Source organism: Schistocerca piceifrons, chromosome 7 (genome assembly GCF_021461385.2).
Source record: "Schistocerca piceifrons isolate TAMUIC-IGC-003096 chromosome 7, iqSchPice1.1, whole genome shotgun sequence".
NCBI classification, from domain to species: Eukaryota; Metazoa; Arthropoda; class Insecta; order Orthoptera; family Acrididae; genus Schistocerca; species Schistocerca piceifrons.
In genome coordinates, this window is record NC_060144.1 from 230671228 (window position 1) to 230696599 (window position 25372).

General features: G+C 41.8%; 1 protein-coding gene across 1 annotated transcript in view; it reads left to right on the top strand.

The window, feature by feature from the left end:
• The window catches only part of LOC124805576 (myrosinase 1-like), an 85352-nt gene that overhangs the window by 19582 nt on the left and 40398 nt on the right, over positions 1-25372 (top strand). Inside the window, exons 6-7 of the mRNA XM_047266143.1 lie at positions 2262-2356; positions 2513-2660. Coding sequence (XP_047122099.1) covers positions 2262-2356; positions 2513-2660 — 243 coding nt within the window. The remainder of the gene's footprint in view (positions 1-2261; positions 2357-2512; positions 2661-25372) is intronic.

Below are 25372 nucleotides of genomic sequence, written 5' to 3' on the forward strand. Positions count from 1 at the left end.
TGTTAGCACATCTGAACATATAAATAAATACGTAATCAGTGCCGTTTGTTGCATTGTAAAATGTTAATTACATCCGGAGATATTGTAACCTAAAGTTGACGCTTGAGTACCACTCCTCCGCTGTTCGATCGTGTGTATCGGAGAGCACGGAATTACGTAGGGATCCAAATGGAACGGTAATGGACCTTAGGTACAGAAGAGACAGGAACAGCACATTACGTCCACATGCTAACACCTTTTTATTGGTCTTTTTCACTGACGCACATGAACATTACCATGAGGGATGAGGTACACGTACACACGTGGTTTCCGTTTTCAGTTACGGAGTGGAATAGAGTGTGTCCCGACATGTCAGGCCAATAGATGTTCAATGTGGTGGCCATCATTTGCTGCACACAATTGCAATCTCCGGCGTAAATAATGTCGTACACGCCGCAGTACATTTGCTGTAATGTCGCCGCAGGCTGCCACAATACGTTGTTTCATATCCTCTGGGGTTGTAGGCACATCACGGTACACATTCTCCTTTAACGTACCCCACAGAAAGAAGTCCAGAGCTGTAAGATCAGGAGAACGGGGCTGGCCAATTTATGCGTCCTCCACGTCCTATGAAGCGCCCGTCGAACATCCTGTCAAGGGTCAGCCTAGTGTGAATTGCGGAATGTGCAGGTGCGCCATCATGCTGATACCACATACGTCGACTCGTTTCCAGTGGGAAATTTTCGAGCAACGTTGGCAGATCATTCTGTAGAAACGCGATGTATGTTGCAGCTGTTTGGCCCTGCAATGAAGTCAGGACAATGTTTCATGCGTCAACTTTAGGTTACAATATCTCCGGATGTAATTAACATTTTACAATGAAACAAACGGCACTGATTACGTATTTGTTTATATGTTCAGATGTGCTAACAAAACTAACGGGGTTCCATTTAAAAAAGTAGGTTTGTGTTAAAAAACATACTTCCGTGCATTTTTGTATGGTTTGTATTAAACAATTACACTAGCCCCTCTCCTCACGTTCGGTCTGTGGAATCGGTTCCTCAGTATTTGATGTGGTTTACGAAATATATCCAGCGGTAACGTTAGGTGACTCACCCCGTATATGTAAAAGAAAATATAATGGATGGCCTATGACAGTTTTCTACAATATTCTTGCTGTTACTGCTTATAAAGCATATCTCTTGTGGACTTAGATTGACCCGTTGAGAATGGTCAGAAGCATCCAAGATCCTGAAGGAGTGGCATGTGTGGCTGAATAAATAACAACAAGAAACTCTACTAAAAGTGCACGCTGTACGTTCTGTCCTTCAGGCAGTGACAATAAAATGAACATGCTGTATGGAAATGGTAATAAACATTATGAAAAAATACACGTTGATTATGGCTCACAAATGTTCTAATAATGAGCATGAGTAGGATTTTTTCACCATTTTATTATGTCGTGTCATACTGATCTGAAAAGTATCTTTGTGTAGTAAAAGAACAGCAGGGTTAAAAATGTTCATCTTATCTTATGCGTATGTTGGATACTTTAGAACCAGGTAAAAGGTCCCCCAGTGGTTCTTCAGATACCTAGCAATCTGGAAACAGAAGGTAGTGCTCAGTAAATGTGGAAGAGCTCTGAACCTCACTGGAATTTCAGGCTCATGATTACATCTATTATTTCTTTTTGTACATGAAACAAGTTTCATTCCCATAGATGACAGTCGCACCGCAAATAATTTAACTAGTACTATAGTAAGTAGTTGATTATTTGGAATAGAACATGTTGGATTCAGTTTCAGTCAATGAATTCTAGTAAAAGTGAAATGTTAGTATGTACTTAGAGTTCTAAGTAAACAGAATGTTTTAAGTTCCTTTCGTTGTAAAATATAAATTTTTACGAAACATCTTGCATTATGTAGTGATGGGCAGAAATGTCAATCATAGAATAATGTCTTCTTCTAAAGTATGAACCGATAGGAAGTAAGTAATCTCTCTTGAGCTTACAAATGAAGCATAAATGTGCTGAGTAAATTATTTATCAAGACTCTTTTTTGAATTACCCCATAATACTTATACACAACAATATATTTTTTTTTTTTTTTGTAATTATGCCCTGAAACACACTGGGTGTCTTATTCGAGAACTCTGAATACATAAAAGTTATATTTGATACACTAGCTGTACTATTTTGTGCATCATGTCAATGACTATAGATTATGGTCTATAGTAATATAATCTGATAGTTATGTAAGTCATTGTCTCGATATGTTTTACAGGTAGCGTGGGAATTACGCTTAATATGGAAGGGCTTGAGCCAATGACGAACTCGACAGAGGATGTAGAAGCTAGTGAAAGAGCACGACAGTTTCAGGTGGGTACTGCAACTCTGCCGTCAAGCATTTGCCACATTTCAGTGTGTTGCTAGCCGCTTAGAGGGTGCAAAAGATGCTAATCACTTCACATACATGGCCTATAAACAAAATAATGATGTCTGTTAGGAAAGTTAATGTGTAATTTTATTCCGCAGCTGGGTCTCTACGGACACCCTATCTACACTCAGAGTGGTGATTATCCGGCAGTGGTGCGACAGCAAGTGGATGGCAACAGTGAGGCTGAAGGACGACCCCGATCAAGGCTGCCAACATTCACACAGGAAGAGGTCGAGTACATTAGGGGTAAGTATCGAAATACATAGCACTTGAAGAGAATAAATGTTATCCCGCACTGTCCAGAAATGATTCTCCAATAAATTGTTCTCACATGTTCTTCATCTTAGATCATTAGTACCAGCGACATTTTCTGAGTGAATAATGTCATATCCGAAAATGTACGGTAACAGCTGCTGCTTTCCGAAACTCTGGAACTTCTCAGAACTCATAGGCATCTTTGATACCAATATACTGAGTAGAACCACGCCCGAAGAGAATAACAATAGATTATTAGTTAAAACTTCCAACAATAATCAATTAAAGGAATTTGTTTCACAGTTTGAAGCTGTATGGTGAGAAAGTATTCTTAATAAATTTGAAGTGTCAAGTAAAAGTAAAGAGAAGGAATTTTAAAAAGTCTCCAAATAGCTTTCGGGAAAGTAGCCGTTCGACACCATCAATAGGTGCCAATAATTTGACAGGTGAAGACCTCGTGATCCTCAGGGCACAAATACTAATAGAGGGAGCTGAGCAGGGAAGTTAAAGACATCGGTATGTGGGGCATATGCAGTAATACAACACACAGGAACGGTAAACACTAGCGCCACTACAGTGAAGCTATCGATATTGAATATTTCTTAACAGCGGGAGAGCAAGTAGCAGGATTCCCAGCAGAATGATAACAGAATCGCCCATGTCTATTAAATTCCATCTCTATCGACTCTGTGCCTCTCGTTTTGTGCTGTGAGACGTGTCACTGTTTATTGTCCAGTTGGAATAACGTTTCTGTCTAAAGTTTTGTTTCGTAAAATCTTTTAATTTTTTATGTGAATAGTTGGTTAGTATTTAGTACAGTCTTCTAAAGAATCACGTACACATCGTTGCCCTTGTGCAGTGGCGCCGCCTGATGACCAAGACTGAAATCACCCTACTTGGGTGCTAAAGCGAACCGGCCCAGCCGTCCTGAGTTGTCGTTGACGCATCTTCTTTATTGGTCGACTTGTATCTGCTCCTTATTGGTGCTATGGATTTTTTATTTTGCACGTCTTATATATATTTGTCAGACCAGTTGTGTGATAACCGTCTTTCTTGTTTGCGTCTTTGCCCTGTCCTGCTGGCCTGCTTGGTTCTTGGTGCTCATACAATAGTATGACACAGTATTCTTGTCTTTCCTACTGAATGATGTGATTGAATGTGCGTGATAACATTTCGTGTGATTACGACCCTGATTTTTATTTGTTGATGGATCACTAGCGCACGCAACAAATGACAAGATACACACACAAGACCATCACACTCAGTAACTGCTAGCATTTTTTCAGGCCTGCGACTATATCCCTAATGAGTTATCAAAAGAATGGAAGCTAGTTGATTTGTCATTACTTACTAAGATAATAAGGGGGTTCTTACTCTTACAGTTATGGATCTGAGCTTTTGAGACGACAGGGAATTGTGTGACTGTAATTTTACTACAAATTTTGATCTTATTATTGAACATAATCTGGTATCACTGGTCCATACTATTATCGCTACTGACAAGTATTGAAGCAGCTAATTGCTCTCGTATTATCAGCCGATCAGGTTTCACACTATAGGGAGGCTGAAGGGAATTCATTACGACAGACCAGAGCACAACCCTTCCATTCATCGCCACGCTGAAGTACACCGCGATGCACAACGCGAAATGACGCTGCTACACAAATTAATGCACAAGCGCGACGGCACAGAGCTGTGAAGCTAACCATAGAGATGCTTGAGCACATAATTTTCAAGTACGCTCGTGAGACGAGCGAAAGAGGTGAAGTTTGGTTCGCGAACTGTATCTAGTACGATATACAGCATTTCACACGTTACCACCATCCAGACGGAGCGTCACGCACTGCGTCCTGTCCTCAGGTACTTTCTACCCGACACGCTACCGGCCGACCATACTGATCGTTGTTTGAACTGCCACGTTCCTATTGGGTGAACGCCAGCCTCCGCCCTCTGTACTCGTCAGAATCGATCTTTCCGAAGTGCCTCAAGCAATCCCTGTGTTTAACTTCTTTAGTTTCTCTTTTGAGAAGCGTACTGCATCTGCTGGCAATCCTTTTAAACGGCCCTTCACCTTTCTAACCCCATCACATTCACTCAGCATGCACTCATACGTACTGGAAAGATACAGGAAGACGAGGAAATGTGACACATTGAAACTTACTTGAAATTAAACTATTTAGTTACCTCCTATGATGTGTCAACAGAAGTGCCGACACAGTGTGGTTTGAGGAGACCGAAATGCACGCTATAAGCTCAGGCAGGATGGCGTGAGGTCTGAAACAGGATACGTAATGAATGCTATAAAGAAAAGTACGTAGCTTCTGGAATACTTAACTTTAATCCATCATTTGTATACATCGTTCTTGATGAGACATGCTTCATACGATAACTATCAGTTACTATGGCGCCATGCTAGGTCGTAGCCATTGACTTAGCTGAAGGTTATTCTAACTGTCTTCTCTGCAATAAACGAGGCTTCGTCAGTGTTGCATCGCTAGCTAAGTCATCCATACAACTGGGGCGAGTGCTAGTAAGTCTCTCTAGACCTGCCGTGTGGCGGCGCTCGGTCTGCAATCACTGATAGTGGCGACAGGCGGGTCAGACGTATACAAGCGGACCGCGGCCGATTTATAAGCTACCATCTAGCAAGTGTGGTGTCTGGCGGTGACACCACATCCTAAATGTCCTTTAGCTGTGTTATTCATGAAGAGTACTCACACTATCGCTTCACAGTGTGGAGACGCATTATTATGATTGGAACAGGTTAACAGTATGTCGATGAAACTGGCATGTAATTATATTTTTGGGAAGTGTGTAATTTTTATAATTCAGATAATACTGCTTCTTGTATATAATTGTTGTACGATCACACAGATTACTATATGAACGATATTCTGTCGTTACACTATAGATCTGATGACGGCAGCTAGTTACTATCAAAACTAGTCATGAAATAAACTTTTGAGATCAAGCGATCTTGGTTTCTAATATTATAAAAGACTGACTTCTTCAGTAAATATCAGTGAGTAATAGCGAACACTGTTCAAGAATCACAAGTGGAGGAGGTAGACTTGGAAAAGGCCGGGAGTTATGGCAATATTTCAATTAGATTACGTCGTAGTCAGACAGTGATTATTGATACAGATACTGGACAGTAAGATGTCACAGAGCAGATAATGACTCAGATCTCAATTTAGTAATGATGATGGGTAGACTGAAGTTTAAGAGATTAGTCAGGAAGAATTTACCTGTAAACAACAGAGATAAAGAAGTAGTAAGGAACGGAGAGATACGCTTGAGTTTCTCTAAGGCTTTAGATACTGGGATAAGGAAAAGCTCAGTAGGCAGTTCAGTTGAAGAGGAATGGATATCCCTGAAAATGGCAATCATAAGAGTTGGAAGGAAGAACACAGGTATAAGGAAGGCAACAGCGAAGAAGCATGTAAACCAAAAGAAATACTTCAGCTGATCGACGAAAGAAAGAAGTACGGAAATCTATAGGGAAATCCAGGAATAAGAAAATATAAATTAGCGAAGTAATTAGGAAGTGCAGAGGGGTTAAGGTGGAATGGCTGCCTGAAAAACGTGAAGAGAAAGAAGTGATGGTCGGAAGGACTGACTGGCATATAGAAAAGTCAGAACAATATTTTCTGAAATTAAAAGCAAAGATGGCAACATTAAGAGCGCCAAGGGAATTCCGCTTAAATGCAAAATGGAGGGGGGGGGGGGGGAGGAAGCGGATAGTTGGAAGGACTAGGTTGAAGCCCTCTGTGAGGGGTAGGACTTATCTTATATGGTAATAGACGAAGAAGCGGTAGTCGATAGGGATGAGATCGAAGATCCAGTACTATAATCAGAGTTTAAAAGAACTTTGGACGACTTAAGATTAAATAAGGAAAACGGGATACGTAACAGTCCACCTCAATTTCTAAAATCATTTGGGCAAATGGCAACAAAACGACTATTCACGTTGACGTGTAGACTGTACGAGACTGGTGATATACCACAAGACCTTCGGAAAAGCATCATCCACACAATTCCGTAGACAGCAAAAACCGAGAAGTGCGAGAAATATGGCACAGCCAGTTTAACAGCTCATGTATTTAATTTACTGGCATGAATAATATACAGCAAAATCCGCAGTTGAGGATGTTTTAGATGACGATCGGTTTGACTGTAAAAAGCACCTCAATGGCAGTTCTGACGTTGAAGCTGTAGTGGAAGACCTTTCATAGGATTTGTCCTTCTAGGAAAATCGTTCTACAGTGTAAAATGCTTCAAGGTGTTCGAAATTCTGGAAAAAATGCAGATAAGCTATAGGAAAACCAGATAATGTAAAATACGTACGAGGACCAAGAAGGAGCAATAACACTGGAAAACCAACAACGATGTGCTCGGATTAAAAACGGCGTAAGACAGGGATGTTGTCTTAATTTTGAAGAGTGTGTTGAAATTTAAATGATTTCAGTAATACGATTCGCTGATGAATCATGAGTGAAAGTGAAAAATATTCCATGATCTATTGAATGGAACGAACCGTCTAATAAGTACAAAGTATTGAGAGTAAATCGAAGAAAGGCGAAGCTAATGAGAGGAAGCAGAAATGAGAACAGTGAGAAACGTAAGATTAGAGTTGGGGTTCACAAAGTAGATGAGGTAAAGGAGTTCTTGTGACAGGCAGCAAAATAACCCATGGTGGTCGGAGCAAGGAGGACATTAAACGTCGACTAGCACTGGAAAAAAAGGTATTCCTGGTGATGAGAATTCTATTAGTATCACACATAGGCCTTAATTTGAGGGTTTCTGAGAATGTACGTTTCGAGTACAGCATTTTATGGTAGTTACACATGGATTGCGGGAAAACCGGAGCAGGAGAGAGTCGAAGTATCTAAGATGCGCTGTTGTAAATGAATGTTGAAAATTCGGTAACTGATAAGGTAAGGCTTGAGGACGTTCTTCGCAGAGTCGGCGAGGATAGGAAATTATGGAAAACACTTACAGAAACAAGGGGCGGGATGACAGATTACCTGTTCAGACATCAGGGTAAACTGTCGTGGTACTGGTGGGTGATGTAGAGGGTAAAAGGCGTAAAGGAAGACAGAGATTAGAATACAAACAGCAAAGGCGTAGATTGCAAGTGCTACCCTGGATCGAAGAAGTGAAGAAGTTGGCACAGAAGAGGAATCTTGGCGGGTGGCATCAAACCAGTCAGAAGACCGATGACACAAAAAAAACGATCTTGATAATTCAGTCTCAACGGTTTCCTTAATAATTCTATGCCAATAGCTGGAACTGCATTTTACAATCTCTGTTCTGTTGTATTCCATAGGAATACCGTGTCATGGAAATATTCATCAACAGGACATTTTTTTCGGCTGTTGTTAGCGCCGAAGCACCCCAGTCCTCCGCTATCCTGATGGTCCGAGTAATATATGACGTAGCACAACTGCAAGGGGTACTGTAGACACCCGCATTACGCAAACCAAGATCGTCGCTTAGAGATTTTAAAATGGGCCCTAATGATGGGTGGCGGTCGAAAAACACAACCCACACTATGTTTCTGCAGGATATGACCAATCCTGTTGGGAATAGTAGCTACGTAAGACAAAATTGCCATATGTTTTGCTACCACCTCGTTCATTTCGTCACCCATTCGACTGACTGTTGACTGTGAGAGCAGTCTACGACCGTTCTGGCGAAAGGTGACTTCTAGATGAGACAATTCAACTTTCAGCGTCGGAGACAATGTCGGTCTTGTTGCTGTTGTGGTCTTCAGTCTAGAGACTGGTTTGATGCAGCTCTCCAAGCTAATCTATCACGGGCAAGTTTCTCCATCTCCAAGTAAGTACTGCTTAGTGTATTCATCTCTTGGTCTCCCTGTACGATTTTTACCCTCCACGGTACCCTGCAATACTAACTTGGTGAAACCCTGATGCCCCAGAACATGTCCTAACAACCAATCCCTTCTTCTAGTCAAGTTGTGCCACAAATTCCTCATTTCCCCAATTCTGTTCAGTACCTCCTCATTACCTGTGTGTTCTACCCATCTAATATTCAGCATTCTTCTGTAGCACCACATTTCTAAAGCTTCCATTCTATTCTTGCTTAAACTATTTATCGTACATGTTTCACATCCATACATGGCTGTACTCCATACAAATACTTTTAGAAAAGACTTCCTGACACTTAAATCTATACTCGATGTTAATAAATTTCTCTTCTTCAGAATGTCGGCCTTATGACCCAAGAGACAAAGTTTCACATCACGATGATCTGGGTGATGTCAAATATCATGCTGAAGTTCAAAATTTCCACACTGTCTTATTGCATTTGTGCCTTGAAAAGGAGAGTGTGTGCATCAGACGAAATGTCGGCTTTTTTTCGATTATGACGCCGGTGAGCGTTCCAGTAAGTTGTCCGAATATTTCTCACGCCGGAAGAATCCTCTACAAGGAGGAAATGTATTGTCGCTTGAGGAAGAATTGGCTGTACTAGACTGATATTGCAAGGTGTTCTTCAGTTATGTTACCTTATCGCGACCTCAATGTTGATCCAAAGTTGTGCATAACACTAATCATCCCGGGGCTAATAGCATCAAGCAACGCGTTCGGTCAGGTCCTGTTCGTAATACGATCCATTATGCTGGCCGAGAGTCTGTCTCTCTCTGTCTCACCGAAGTAGTTGCTTTAAAAAAAAGGAACTACTTCGGTGAGAAAACTGCGGCATTTTCCATGGATTATCTGGACTTTGTTTCTTGGTCCTAGTGTGACTGGGAATTCCGTTCTGTAAGTGCCTGGCATTGGTCTACGATTGAACGTTTCCATGTCTCGGAGTTTAATAGATCTTGACGTACTGTAATCAGCCTCACAGAAAACGCTTTGGACGAATCATCTTTATCTGTACCAGAGAGAGGTGTAAAAATTAGCAACGGTAGCTAATCGTTTACCAGAAGCTTTTTAAACAATCTCCTCAGGCTCCAATGGAGGGTAAAAGAGAAGTATGTCATTTGTTGACAAGATCACGTTCGTCCATGAGTATTATAGCAACACCTGAGAGGGCTTCCTTTTGTTCACTGACGGTGGTCCTGATATTATCTTGCCCTCGAACGAGAGCCATTCTACAGTGGCACTGAACAAGACGGGTTACGGTCAGGTGACGCAGTGTTTACTCTCTAATCCAGTGAATCGCCGGCTTGTGCAGACCCAACAAAAAAGGAGGAAGACTAACAGCCTCCTAAAGAAAAGATCCTTGTCGCGAGACACTATCCGAAGTCTTCACTGTTATTGTGCTTTTCCCCGCCAGACCATGCACCCGCGTGAGGATCAAGGCGCCACTGGTTATTTTCAGCTCTATTCTCAGTTACACTGGTACTGCAATATACCGTGTTGCAAAACACCTTGTTAATCTATTGAGTCCTCTTAGTAGCGCAGTGTGTGCATTACATCAAGAACTCGGCGGGCTTCTTCGGTCGATTAGACGAATTGCTTGTGAATGAAGCTGATGTTTTCATATGTTTCGATGTGGATCTCTTTTCACTCCGGTTCCTTTGTTTGATTCCTTACAGCTAACTGAGGTAAAATGCCGTGTGGCTAGGGCCTCCCGTTGGGTAGACGGTTCGCCTGGTGCAAGTCTTTCGAGTTGACACCACTTCAGCAACTTGCGTGTCGATCGGGATGAAATGATGATGATAAGGGCAACACAATACCCGGTCCCTGAGCGGAGGAAATCTCCGACCCAGCCGGGGATCGAGCCCGGGCCGTTAGGCATGACATTCCGGCGCGCTGGCCACTCAGCTACCAGGGGCTGACAGCTACCTGAGGTTACGTTTGGTGTTGAATTAACGATCCTACATCGACATGTGTTGCCTTCCACTTACCTTTAGGGGTTTGGTGCCTCGGTCTACAAAAACGCAACCCTTACTGCATCGCTTTGTTGTGAGTCTGTCTGTCGTCTTGTCTGTCCGACTCTTAAAAACCCTTTTTTCTCAGGAACGAGCAGCCGCATGAAGTTCACATTTATGTCCCACATTAAGATCGATGGCTCCCTGGCGGAGGAAAAAATTTAAGCATTTAAGTCAATCAACACATACGGCCATTTATGTCACAAAATTTGATACTCGATAACTCACCCATCAAACTCTATAAGGTACTTCCCGTTGACCTAGAATTATGAAATTTTTCGAGAAGCAATGCACCACAGTACAAAAAATGAAAAATCGCATAACTGTTAATTTGTAAGTATATAACAGAAAAAATATTTTTGTCGGTTTTTTAATCCGTATGTGTTTGTTTGTCCATCTGTTGGGACCCTTCTTTCTCTGGAACAATTTTATGTGTCAAAAAAATGGTCCAAATGGCTCTGAGCACTATGGGACTTAACATCTTAGGTCATCAGTCCCCTAGACTTAGAACTACTTAAACCTAAGGACATCACACACATCCTTGCCCGAGGCAGGATCTGAACCTGCGACCGTAGCGGTCGCGCGGTTCCAGACTGAAGCGCCTTTAACCACGTGGCCACACCGGCCGGCTTATGCGTCAAACTCAGGTTTACGTCAGTTACTAAGGTTAATGGTCCCTTGGCGATTTAAAAATTGTATGCTTCTAAGTCAGTGCAATCAAAATTCTCACACATTTTAATGCTCGAAAACTTACTCCTCAAAATCTGTTGCGTATTTCTCGTTGACCTAGAATCATAAAATTACACATTAAGCTGTGATCCACATTACAAGTAAAGGAAAAAATCCGAAATTGTTAATTTCTAATCACATAACACGAAAAAAAATTTGCCATGGTTTATGTCTGTTTGTTTTTTCGTCAGTTAAGATCATTTTACTCTGGAACGGATTGGCGTATCAAGTTCATATTTATGTCTCGTGTTAAGGTATTGGCCTCTTCGTGCTGTGATAATTGTAAACTTCTAAATCAGTTCAGTCAAATGATGCAGCCCTTTATGCCATGTATTTTGATAGTCCAAAACTCACTCATCAAAGCCCGTATGGTACTTTCCGTTGATCTAGAATTAAGAAATTTGGCAAGAAGCAAGATTTCGCAGTACATGTCAAGAAAAGCTCTAAAATTGTTAATTTTTAATTATATCACACGAAAAAAAACATTTTTGTTGTCATTTGTTATTCGACCTCAGACCGGAAATTGCAATATTCTCAGAAGTCTGGGTATCCGTGGGACCGCTATCTTGCCAATATCATATCATGAATATTCTGAATTCTCTGAATGGATAAACTGCCCCTACAAATAACTAAGTTTGTACGGAACTCTCAGTGCACCTGCCCAATTTTTGTTCATTGACCAGTGCTATGAACAGACAATTAGAGATGCAATGGGGAGCACTTTGTCTCCTATTATTACCAATGTAAGAAAATCGAGGAACGTGCTCTTAAGCCGACAGCACTAACACCTGTGCGTTTTCTAAAATACGTGGGCAATATTTTAGTTGTCTGGTATCATGGAACTGCGATTTTACACTACGTTTGGGAGCATCTGAATTTAATCCACACGAAATTCACTTGGCGATGGAGATGGATGTCTTGGTAATGAGGAATGCTGACGTTATCTTGGGTCGTGCTGTACACAGGAAGCCAACTCACACTTTTCTATCTTCAGGCTGGATGTTGTCACCAGCTGCTTCAGCGTAAGGGGGTACTTGGTACCTTGATCCACACGGCCCTCTTCATCTCAGTTTCTAAAAGCCATATGAGATACACTATCTCTAAGTCACCTTTCACCATAATGGTTATTGTGACAGATCAGGAGCACTTTGTACTATCGGCCAATCGTGAATTGGCAGAACGAAAACAATAACGAGGAGACAACAACGCGGAGGCATTTTTGGTTCTGTTGTGTGCTGTCCTTAGGTTAGTTAGGTTTAAGTAGTTCTAAGTTGTAGGGGACTGATGACAATAGATGTTAAGTCCCATAGTGCTCAGAGCCATTTTTGAACCATTTTTGCTTCACACACAGACTTTCCTACAGGACTGGCCATATTCTGCTGGCACCAGATGTTAATTGTGTTTTGACCACCATCTAAGTTTAGGGACCTTTTATGATCTCGTGATCTTACTTTGCATAAGGCGGGCATCTACCACATCCGTTGCAGTTGTGGTATAACGTACACTGGTCAGACCTTCATGACAATGTAAGAATGGTGTATTGAACATAAGCGCCACACACACTTATAATACTCGATTACGTCTTCTGTTGCAGAAGCAACAGGGGGACAGAAATAAATGCTACTTGCTCACCCGTTGGGGACTAATAGCGACTGTTGATAACATCCGACGTGTGACATCTTCGATTGTGTGGTGGCGTTAGTGTGCCCACATACCGAGGTTTCAAAATTCCTTTTCCAACTCATTCTTGTTCCATCTGTGCCTTGAAAATGACAGGGAAGAAATTCAACTTCCACTTTAAAAAAATTTGAGCATTATGTTCTTGCAGTCTATCAACTTCCAGGGTGATATAAAATTTTTTGGAGTGTATCACCATAATCGTAATAATGGCCTCATATTTCCAACATTATCGTTCTTCTTGGGAAATTAGGCATGTATCCCATACATATTTTTTTCTAATTTCAGTCATTGTTCAAAATAACTTTAGTAGCAGTTAGCCTCATTGAGGAAGATAAACTCTACACCTACATTTACGCACACACGCCGCAAGCTACCGTACGTTGCGTGGCGGTGGGTACCCTGTTCCACTGCTAATTATTTCCTTTTCTGTGCCACTCGCAAATAGAAGGAAGGAAAAACGACTCTCTGTGTGCCTCTGTATGAGCCCTAATTTCTGGTAGCTTATCTTCGTGGTCCTTAGGAGAAATGTATTTAGCTGGAATAGTTCTGTAATCAGCTTGGAACGCCGGTTCTCTAAATTTTTTCAACACTTCTCCTCGATAAGAACTCGTCGGCCCTCCAGAGATTCCCATGTGTTGTTCGAACCTAACAGTAACAACTCTAGCAGCCCGCACCCGAGCTGCTTCTATGTCTTTGGTTAGTCCGACCAGGTACGGGTCCAAAACATTCGAACAATACTCAAGAATAGATCGGACTAGCGTCCTGTATGCGGTCTCCTTTATAATGTACCACAGTTTCCCAAAAGTATTCTAATAAACCAAACCCGAACATTCGCATTTGTGTTCCATTCCATATCGCTTTGCAGCGATACGCCCAGATATTTAAACGAAATGACTTGTGTCCGAAAATTATGATTTTATTTTTCCTATTCATCCTCATCAACTCAGATTTTTCCACATTTTTGAGCTAGCTGCCATTCATCACACGAACTGCAAATTTTGTCTAAGCCATCTTACACAATCCTACAGTCACTCAACTTCCAATCCTTCCCGAACACCACAGAATCATCAGCAGATAACCGAAGATTGTTGCCCACCGTGTCTGCCAGAACTTTTACGTATATAGAAAATAATATGGAAATGCCGTGTGCCTAGGGCCTCCCGCCGGGTACGCGGATCGCCTGGTGCAAGTCTTTCGAGTTGACGCCACTTCGGCGACTTATGTGTCGAAGTGGATGAGATGATGATGATGATGACAACACAACACCCAGTCCCTGAGCAGAGAAAATCTCCGACCCAGCCGGGAATCGAACCCGGGACCGCTGGTACGATATGCCGTCGCGCTGACCACTCAGCAACTGGGGGCGGGCGTAGAAAATAATAGAGATTCTATCACGGGTCCGTGTGGTACTCCTGACGGTAACCAGGAATTATGGATGTATAATATGCTTATGTACGGAGAGTGAATTTCTACAGGAGCTGGATTTTCAAGACCGCCGGTGCGTGATAAAATATGTCGTCCTGAGACGGGGGGATATATGTCAGTATAAGGATAAACTCTCTGAAGAAAATGTAACTGTGTAACTGATCATAGATAAATTTTTCGATTATTAGGATTGAAAATCAAATAGTTTATAAATAAGAGGCAATCGGTGACTCTCTGCCATTATTTGACTAATAGACAGAGAGAAAAGTTTTGTATACAGGACAATTTTGCTAAATGGGTATAAACTGTTGGGAGCGGTCCATAAACGACAAAAGTATAAAAGGTCACATGAAAGTATGACCGCGAGTGCATTAGAATGGAGGTACGTACACTTGAAGATGGATTTTTTTGACAGTGTAGGTTTCCATGATTGATAACACACATGAGAAGGCACCAGGCATGTGGGAATACTTCGTCTGAACAAATGTTTTCGCTCCAAGTTCAGTAGAGCAGTGATATTCTCCATGATGGCGACGCGCTAACAGATGAGCACTAAGGGGCATCTGTTGCTAATTCACTCTGGCGTGAACGTGTGTCGTATAGTGCTGCGTTGCGAGGCGACGGGCAGTCATAACAAGCGTGGCATTAAGCAGACGGCTTTGCGGAAATTATCCGCGTCGACTGCCACTATCCTTATCACTTACAGCGCGTTTAGGCCTTTTTAGCCAGAGGCTTGCCTTTATGGTGATGTTTGGTCGCTGGTTCGTCGCACAGGCCAGAACGGCGCGGGGATTTCTGTCATCCATCCTGTTCACAGGGGCGGGGCTTAGATGAGATTCTATTCCATATGCTGAAGTAATACATACACAAACATCCTTAGCAATCGTAATAAATGAATTATTCATATCAGCGAAATTTCCAGAATATTTAAAATAGCCAAGGCTTTTACCTCTGCTACAGACAGATAACGCAGAAGACGTAGGTACTGTTCAAAAATGATAACCTCAGTTACGAAAAACAGAGCAATGAGTTACTTGAATAAATACAAGCTCTTAAACGTAATGGTTTCGAAAATCGTAGAAGTACTCAATCAGCAGTAATAGCATTCACAAAAGTGGTATTTCATCCTGCTGACAAAGATGAGTTTGTCGCAGGAACAGTTTTAGATGTTTCAGAGGCATTTGATATTGTTGACCATAGGATTCTACTATAGAAGTTAGAAGGAATTAAGGGGCGTTGATAGGATAGTGTGGGTATGTGGATCCGTGCCGGACGTGGGTGGATATGTAAACGATGAAGACAGGCAACTTCATGTTGAAACCTTTTATCAACAATTGTAAACAAATTTAGAGCAGTGTGTTCGCAACAGGCAGACAGCAGGTCGTGGACAGTGACCCTCGGACCCAGGCGCGGTCCGCGGACGCGCAGACACAGGCGTTTTTCGAGAAGGGAAGCGAACGGCTTTATGTTCCCACTGCTCTGTGGCTGTCGATGCTGGCTACATCGGGACGGCAGACCAATGACGGGTACTGAAAGATAGGAAGGCTTGGACAAGCAGGACTGCTCCGGGTGTTGAACATAGGTCTCTCACTTCGGGAAGCGGCTCTGCCGAATTGGCTGTACCTCACTGATCATCTCAAGCCAATTGGCCGTGGCAAAGCGGCTTGCTGCCGGGATTCCAGGCAGTCACGAAGTTCACGTTCTGGAAACGGCCGTGGTGTCTGCGTCATTAGTACAACGCTGGCTGGCACATACACGACGTCATATTACTACATAACTCTTCGATGTGCTTTCCTGGGGGATTTCAATACCTCTGCGTCGTTTCAAAAGCCCTCGCGCTTAAGACCATGCTGTCGTGTGCCCACAAGGATTTTTCATTGCCATCGTCATCATCGACAGGCCACTGATGTGTCGTCATTTAGAAAGAGGTCGAATTGACACTGAGCCAACAGTGAAGGGTTGTTGTTTCGACAGGCGTCCGGTTGCTGCTGCTGGTTATGCCTTTTGAATGTGACGGAGTAATATATAGTTGTATTTCCTGCCCGTTGGACTGTAGTGTAAGCATCTAGCTACAACAGAGGCACTGGTGTATCAATCACTGTTACAACATTTTTACATTCACCTGCATAAATTCCCAGTAAACAGTTCTTGTGTAACATTTCCCCTTCATGTCTTCCTACCATTTTTATATTATATTATGGACACTGTTTCACTCTTACAATGCTCAAGCACAGAGTTCGTTCCTTTTCGCACAACTCTACGTCACTGACTGAGACTGAATGACTTCTTCGTTGTTGCCGACACAAGTACTGCGGACTTGTTGGTTGAAGGAACGTAAATGTGGGATACGGGCAACTCTTCGTTTGAGATGGTAGCGCATCATTACTTCAATATGACACAGGCAGCAGACGTGGATGTTCCTACAGTGGCAATCTCCAGTCCAATATTTTTTAACATGGTCGAGCAGGTGTTGCGGCGTCACATGACCATTTAGTACAGCTATCATCTGATCCAGTGAAGCAAGAAATGTGGAGTAGAGGGTGGAACTTAGTTTTTGTTTCGTTAGGATCTCGAAGGGTGGGTCTGGCTGATAGATTAAAGAGTAGTTGATGTTTAGGGCTGTGGTTCCAGTGACAGTGACAGCTAACCGGAAAGAAGATCTTGAAGTGTCACATGTACCAGTTTGTCAGCAGCCCTTTTCCCTGCAGCTCTGTTCGCTATATGCCGTATAAATAACTTTTCTTGCAGCTGGTGCAAATAACAACAGGTTTTGGTGCTGACAACAGGAAGTGTGCAGCTATCTTTTTGAAGAGTTCGGCCTTACTTCAGAGTGCTTCTGAAATATACCACTAAGTTGTTCACCGTAATATCTAGGGGGATCCACTTTTCTTTAACGATGAACTAAGCCTTTCTGAATGTCGATGAAGGAATGATCATCCCGCAAATTTTCATTGCACGTTACATATGATCAAGTACCTTCTGCGGAATTCAAGCGAGCTGCACTTTTAACAACTGTTTGCTACTCCAGTTCTCTAAGTTTGCGGCTGTATGCAAAACATCAGAGAAGACTAAGACGTATTTCCCTGGTTTAAAAGTAAATGGGGCAACCAATTAGTCGTACTATCCTCAACAACGGGGGCAGACGCGGTAGAAGTAGACCCTTATTCTCTTTCTCCCTTTAACCCATATATTTCCCCACGCAATGATGCATAACAAGATTGAGCTTTCGCTACCTCACCCGGAATACGCTGAATCGTCTCTTGCGTTGTCACTCCTGGATCGACAGACATTTTCCTTACCACTACCACCGCATGCGATAAGTAACCCTAAACGGAAAAGAAACGAAAGGTAGAAAAACAACCACACAGTCTAAAAAGGAAGTCTACAGTTACTTGAATTCCTCCATCCTCAATGTATTTTTGTCTGAGAAGAAAGTTACTCCAAAAGCTATGCAATGTAAAATGCTAACACCTTCTTTTATTTCTGTGCTCAACATCTCACTTGTTATAGAGGGATGCTGACTCAATTTTGGACGCTAGGAAAAGAGAAGTTGTTGTGTGAGAAATCTGTAACAAAACATCGATGCTATGGTAATGACATCAGTTGGTAGTGTGTGTAGTTCTACAGTATAAAGCCATGTGTGAGAGGAGTGGGTGGGAATGAAAAATGAATGAATAGTGTAGTACAAGCATTTTACATTATTAAATAACTCCACTGTAAAACAGCATTGTACACAAGGGATACACAGACTGAGGTAGCGGTGTTGTAAACAGACTGTGCTTGTATTCGGGAGGTTGGAGGCTCCGACATGCATCCGGCCATTCTGGTTCAGGTTTTCTGTGATTTGCGAAAATTAGACAAATGCCAGGGCGGCATCTCCTATAAGCGAACAATCGACTAACTTGTCACACCAGTCTGTAAGTATGCATACGTTATTTGTTGTTCTTAAATTGCAGTAACAATACACTTACAATATGCTAGAAAACGAGATCTATGGATGAATAAAACTATTATTACTACAAGACATTAACACACCTCTGTGAAGGCAGGAATAAAAAACAGTTTTGAGAGGAAGGTAAGTTTCGGTACGTCATGTGTCAGTTACAAGAGAGTGTGGGTGGCGACAATGACGTTGCCTTGTATTTTCTCTGACCACTAGTTGTCAAGGAAAAATTCAACAAATGTTTACACGGAAACAATTTAAAAAGCGCATGTTTGCAGAAGTGGTAACAGTTGAAAAAGAACAGATTTTATATTATCGTGGGAATCAAGCAAATTACATAGAGAGGACTTCTCAAAATCTTGACTAAGATTGCTTTGGAGTCGGTTGCGCTGCACATCTATTCGCCCAAATCAACACAACAACTTTCCACCTTTCATCATTAAGAACATAAACAATCTCAACAAACAGTGCTTTACATCTACACGCTAACAATTATTGAACTATATGTAAAATAACGTAAATTATTTACAAACTACGCCGTAGACATACTTTATTCAACGTGTAAACGTCACTACAGGTATTCGGATTTAAGTTACGAAACGTTCTATATGCCTGCCGTCATTGGCGATAATGTGGTGCACACGAATAGCGAAATTCTGCGTGACCCGCTAAAGCGTCAGAATATCGATGGTGTCGATGACCTCCTGAATTGCTGGTTTCAGCTCAGAGATGATATTGGGGTTATTGCTGTACACCTCGGTTTTGACATAGACTCACTAAAAGGAGTCGCATTTTTTGAGATCTGAAGAATATGGTGGTCAATAGAGGCCAATGTCTCTGGTTATCCCAGAGCCAGAATGCGGTCCCCAGGGTGCTATATCAGGACTTCAAACACTCTCCTGCTTCGATGGGGTCTAGCTCCATCTTGCATGAACCACATCTTGCGACAGTGTCACTTTGGATAAGGGGTATGAAAACGTCTTCCAAAACCTTCACGTACCGTTCGGTAGTCACCGTGCCATCAAGGAATGTCGCACCGATTATTCTGCGACTGGACATTACTCACCACAGTCACCCGTTGATGGTGAAGAGACTTCTCGATCACGAAATCCGGATTCTCAGTCCCCAAAATACGCCACTTTTGCTTATTGATGAACGCATGCAAATGAAAGTGGGCTTGTTCGATAAACCAGACCATGCATGCGTATTAATTCCAATCATGCCCTCCCTCGGTGCAGTTTGAATGTCCTAACGCAAACCGTTCAGAAGTTATGGCGATTGTATTTCATATAGTTCAACAGTTGTCACCCTGTAAGTAGAAGGTCTTTCTCCGATGTTAAACATTGTTACAGCAGCGTTGTAGACACACACGCTGCTTTAAAGAAGTAAGAACAATGGCCGTCCAGAAATCGAAGTGATGCGATTAAAAAAAAAAAAATAATAATAATAATGAATTTAAAAATATCTGGTAATACAAACTATTAGAAATCTGTTCTGCACATCACATTCCTTAATCTTGGTATAGCACGTAACTATTAACCATTGCAATAGTTGTGTTCTGTAGCACTCTGTGCATGTCCTTTACCCGTACAAAGTGTTAATTTCATCCACTTCTATTTGGTGTTAATTTACCGCGTAGTGAACTACAAGCTACGATCTCCGCTTCGACCTCAAGCACCTACTATAATCTTTAACACGTCATTGGTTCCTTCGTAATGTACCTTTTAACGAAATCGTCACAATTTCGTTAAAGAAGAATAATAAATTTTATCTTTTGCTTTTAAGTTAATTTTCTTTCGTGCGAACTTTGTTGTAGAACCACTCTGTTATTTTCGTGTGGTAATAAAAATTTTTACTTTCTTAAGAATTACGTACATTTAAAGAAAAAAAATATTTACGTGAACTCATATGAACTGGTTAAGAATATTAGGTTAAGAATTGAGTCCTTTAAATCATTCGGCCTTGGCATACACTTTCCAGATGCAGTGGGTTTTTTTTGTTAAATATTTTTACTGAATTTTATCCCGGCACTAGCCATAGAACACAAGATTATCTCTATCAGCAGAAAATGTTTTAATTATTGCCAAGCCGACATTTATCACTGATCAAACCTACTTCACTATGCATTTGAGTTATTTTAAAGAACCAAACTGTTTAAATTTCAATGTTAACTAACATTAACTATCCGCCTACGAATGCACAAACGTATAATTAATTCAAATTTTATCAGCCACAGGATCACTGAAAAAGAAGAACAATTTCTTAATTCACTATTGATTTTTATGCATCTATTCCCGATTTACGGGTTTGATAATTTTTTAAACATGCCGCCGCTGCTATTGTTGGTCGCGGCACAGCCCAGCAACACCGCTAAAAAATGCTGAAAAATTCTTAAAGAAATTTTATAGATGACGTGGGCAAGCTAATTTACATAAATAATTCACACATTTGATAAATTCTGATATATTTAGATCAAACAGTAGTACAACTCACATTAATTCGTAACGCATTGTCTAATGGCGGCTAAGTCCAGACCGAGACAAAAGAAGTCTACACATTCGTAAAAAACTCTTTCACAGTGTCCTACCGCAATGACTTCTGAACAGAGAAGACCAAAGAATACATAATGCATTGTGCTTAAATAGTATTGCTGACTACTAACATTTCTTTGCAAATTGACGCTATTATTCTCTTCTGGCAACATTTTATATCTCTGCTATCGCAAATACTGACACATTTTACAATCACATAATAAATACAGAAAAATTCCTATCCTAAATACAGAGAAATATTACAACAAAAAATATAAGGAGAATAACAAATGTCTTTTACACCACATTCAGTAATATTTTTGTTCAATAATTTCGATATATACAACTTGCTCAGAGCGGCGTATATGGTACAAATAAACTCTTGTTCTTTAATAACGTGAGTTTGCCAGGGAACGTTACATTGCCCCCTGGCAGCATTTGGCAAAGAGTTTTTAGACTTTGACACAATGGTGCCAGTAATGTTCTTTACACTTGTATATTTTACGGAATGGCTCTTTTATTTAGTCCCAGAGTTATATAAGTTCATGGCTCCCCCATTTGGGCGTAGGCAAACAGGAAACCTGGGCAAAACTGTGCCGGAGCCCAGCCATCCCAGTTGGTTCATGGTCAATATTGTCTCTTTAGCAGTTATTCATTTGAATTAAATTAGCAGTTCGTCACAAACGGTTACACAATTAAACAATATCACAGTCACATACAGTTCAACGGAAGTTTTTGTGCGTGACACTATTATTCTTGTGATACACTACAAGGTCACTTATCCTACATAGTAAATGTTCAGTGTTTATCGAAATGAAGTCATTGAATTGTTATTCAGTTTATGTGAACATAAAAAAAATCAATAATGCTGTATTTGGCGAGCGGTGCGGAGTGATTGTTGAGCGGCGCTCGGCGCGGCGCGCTGACTCCTTGTAGGTCACCGCCCCCGGCGTTGACAGCTACGGCGCGGAGGGGCGTGGCTGTCTGTCTGGTCTGCTACGGGCTGCTGCGGCCGCTGCATAGCTGATGTAGCCGGATGCGCGTTGGATATCAGCTCGCCCGTGCGACGTCTTCTTGCAGTGCTCCAGGAAACATGGAACAAGTTCAGAAACAGTGTACTATCCTTATAGGCATTTTTCCTGCTGTGGGAAAGAACGCACACAGTTAGTGGCAGTTATTTCTCAGTAGGCCTTCACTAGTCTGGTTTGCACAATGTTTCGTTGTCACAGTAATACATTTTATGGGCACACAATATTTTTCACCATATCATGACTTGTCATTAGTCACACGCAAGTTTTCACCTTAGGACAAAATGTATCTCTGTAGTCAATGCGCTTTCCTAGCGTCCCTTGACACACAAAGAGTTAAAGTTTGACACTAATTTGATCCACCGTCCGTTATCGGTTCACTGTTCGTGTCGTGCTAGTTCCTTGTCCACATTTGCTTTTGATTGATCACATTGTACGTCAGGATAATAGAGATTCTGACCTAGATAATGATTGTCTAAATGTAGTATCCACTGATTCCTACACCTTATGTTAATAGCGTTACAATTAGGTACAGGTACCTCTTCAGATCTGAGCTTGGACAATTCTATTCTCCTACCAGCATTCATCAAACTTAATTTTTCCCGAGAAAGGTCGATTATTGCGTCCCTTTCTCTCAAAAAATCTACCCCCAAAATGCAGGCTACTTTTAAACCCTTTACTACCAGGAATGAGCACGCTATGGCTTCATCCCCTATATACATCTCTACCCGCACTTGGAGTTTAATTATTTGTCGCTGTGCACTTATGGCTCCAGTGACTTTACAATTATTCACGGGAAAAGTCAGCATACGCCTTTCCTTCCCCAGTACTTTGAATAAGTCCATACTCATAACACTGACAGTAGCACCTGTATCTACGACCGCTTGCACATCAGTATTGTTAATTTTGATCTCTATTATCGCTTGTACTTTGTCTTTGAGCTCCTTTATGCACGTGGATGGTTCAGTTATTAATTCATCTCCCATCTGTACCCCGTCATTATACCTAAGGATACAGATGTTGTTCGGTGTTTTGTTCTGTGTCGGGCTGCTCTCACTCCAAACCTCAGCCGACGATGGAGAGCGTATCTCGGCTGCATCTAGTTTGTTGAATTATTGCTAGTGGATGGGTGTGGCTGCTCTGTGTCACTGACCTCCACTATGTGCACGTTGTGTTGCGTCGGCCGCCACGGTTGCGCAATTGGCGCATTTTGTGGTGGCGGTCGGTTATTGTCATATCTATCACTGTTTTGCCGGTCCGGACTGGGCCTCTGGTTCTGCGGCCAAGTTCGGTTTGCATCATTATAAGTATTAGTGTTGCACGGCCCCCTGGCATTTTTCCATCTATTATTGCTTGGTGGGCCTGTCTCATACCGGTCATCGAACCTCCTTTTCCGGTCATTATTCACCGGCGGACTATTGCCGTTCCGGTCTCTACCTCTATTTCCGTTTTGTGCATAATCTTGTCTCCTATTATTACCTCCGCCGTTTCCATTACTTGGTGGAGGCGTGTTATTTCTACCATTTCTATAACCGTTTCCGTTACTTCTAGCCTGTTCAGTAGCTGCCTTAACGTCCTCCTGAAATCAGGTCAATTGAGTCCAGAACAGACAAGAAATGTTCCATATCATTTTCAGGCACGTGTATAAGTTTTTCCTTTACATGTATCGGCAAGTATGATTTCAAAAGTCTGATCAAATCCCGGGATGAAATCTGTTCGTCCCAGTAACGGGTCTTATTAATGTACTTCTCGAAATATTTTCGCAAATTGCCTAGTCGTGGAGAATACGGCTCTGGATTATATACCTCCTTCCGTAATCTCTCCTGAATACATGTTGACCAATATTTGGCCAAGAATGCCTTCTCAAATTGCTCATATGTATCGCAACTATCAGCTGCTTCGGTTGCCCATAATGCAGCATCTCCTTGTATGTAAGACATAACGAACTGTATTTTCTGGGTATGACTCCAAACGCTAGGCATAATGTTTCTAAATCCCTTGATAAACACTACAGGGTGAACAGATTTCTTCTCCGTTGTAAAGATCTGAAACTGTCGGTTCCTAATCAAGCTTTCTTCAATCACTACTTTGGAATGACATTTATTTGTTTCGCTTACATTGGTTGCCTGTTCTGTCTCGCAGTCGCAATTTTTTACTGCAGTATTTATATGCCTATCATTGTTGGACCTGGCTGGCGTGACATACGCCTGTGCCTCGTCATGCCGCAAGCTAAGCTCCATTTCGGCAAGACGACGGTCCACACTCCGCTGCCACAGCGGAATGTCTTTGTGCACTATCTTTTCTAGATCCTGCACATCCGCACTTGAGCCCACATCTCTGGCCTCAATTGCGGCGTGCACTTTCTGATCTATTTCTTTTATGACTTCATTTTCTACTTTGTGCACTTGTTCGATCACTTTATTCTCAATTACTTGAGTTGTGTCAATTTCTAGTTGTTCGACCCTATTAGTCAGGACACTGATTTCCTCTACGATATTGGCGTTAGCCACTTGAACACTATCTACTCTTTCGCTTAATTCTTGCACCGTTTTGGGTATGGTTTCATATTTTTGTTTCAAACTAACAATCTCACTTTGCATAACTTCTAAAGTTTGCATCAACTGCAAGTCCCACTCATGCAGGCGTCGGTCACGCTCTGCTTGTTTAGCATCACGTTCTCTATCGCGCTCTGCTTGTTTGGCATCACGTTCTTTATCGCGCTCTGCTTGCATACATGCAAATTCAGCTACCAATCTCTGGTCACGCTCTGCTTGTTCAGCATCACGTTCTCTATCGCGCTCTGCTTGTTTAGCATCACGTTCTCTATCACGCTCTGCTTGCACACGTACAAATTCAGCTTGGAAATTGAGCATGCGCTCGAACATAACTCTTAATGATTGCACTTCTGACACCTCACCACTCTCTGGTCCGTGTCCAGTGCTTGCGGATGGCACAGTATTTCCGCTATCAACAGAATCACTGGGTGGCAATGGCAACGTTTCTTGTCCTTCTGCCCCCAGATTCTCACATTGTACTTCCTGAACTACGTCACTAACATTACTTTGTGTCCCACTTTCCAACTCGGTATCACTACTTACTGACTGTTGCTCATTATCCATGTTGATATCTTTCTGACTACGCAATCTAACCATAGTAAACAAAAGAAATAAAATCTGAACTAAATATCCTAACACTCAGGTTTCACTGACATAATCACACAAGAAATGGACATTAACTAATACACACTTACTATATACTACAATGACTAACTACCTAAATGTCCTGTTATTTTAAAACAAAGTACTAACAACAAGCACACCACTAATGATCCGAGAACACTGCACTGAGGCTACTTTACTACCCACAGGACAACTACACTGTAGCTTTACCTTTTGGTGATCTATCTTGGGTGCAGCTGCCCCCTGATATTGTGGTAGGTAATTAATTTTTCGAAATATTGAGCTCTC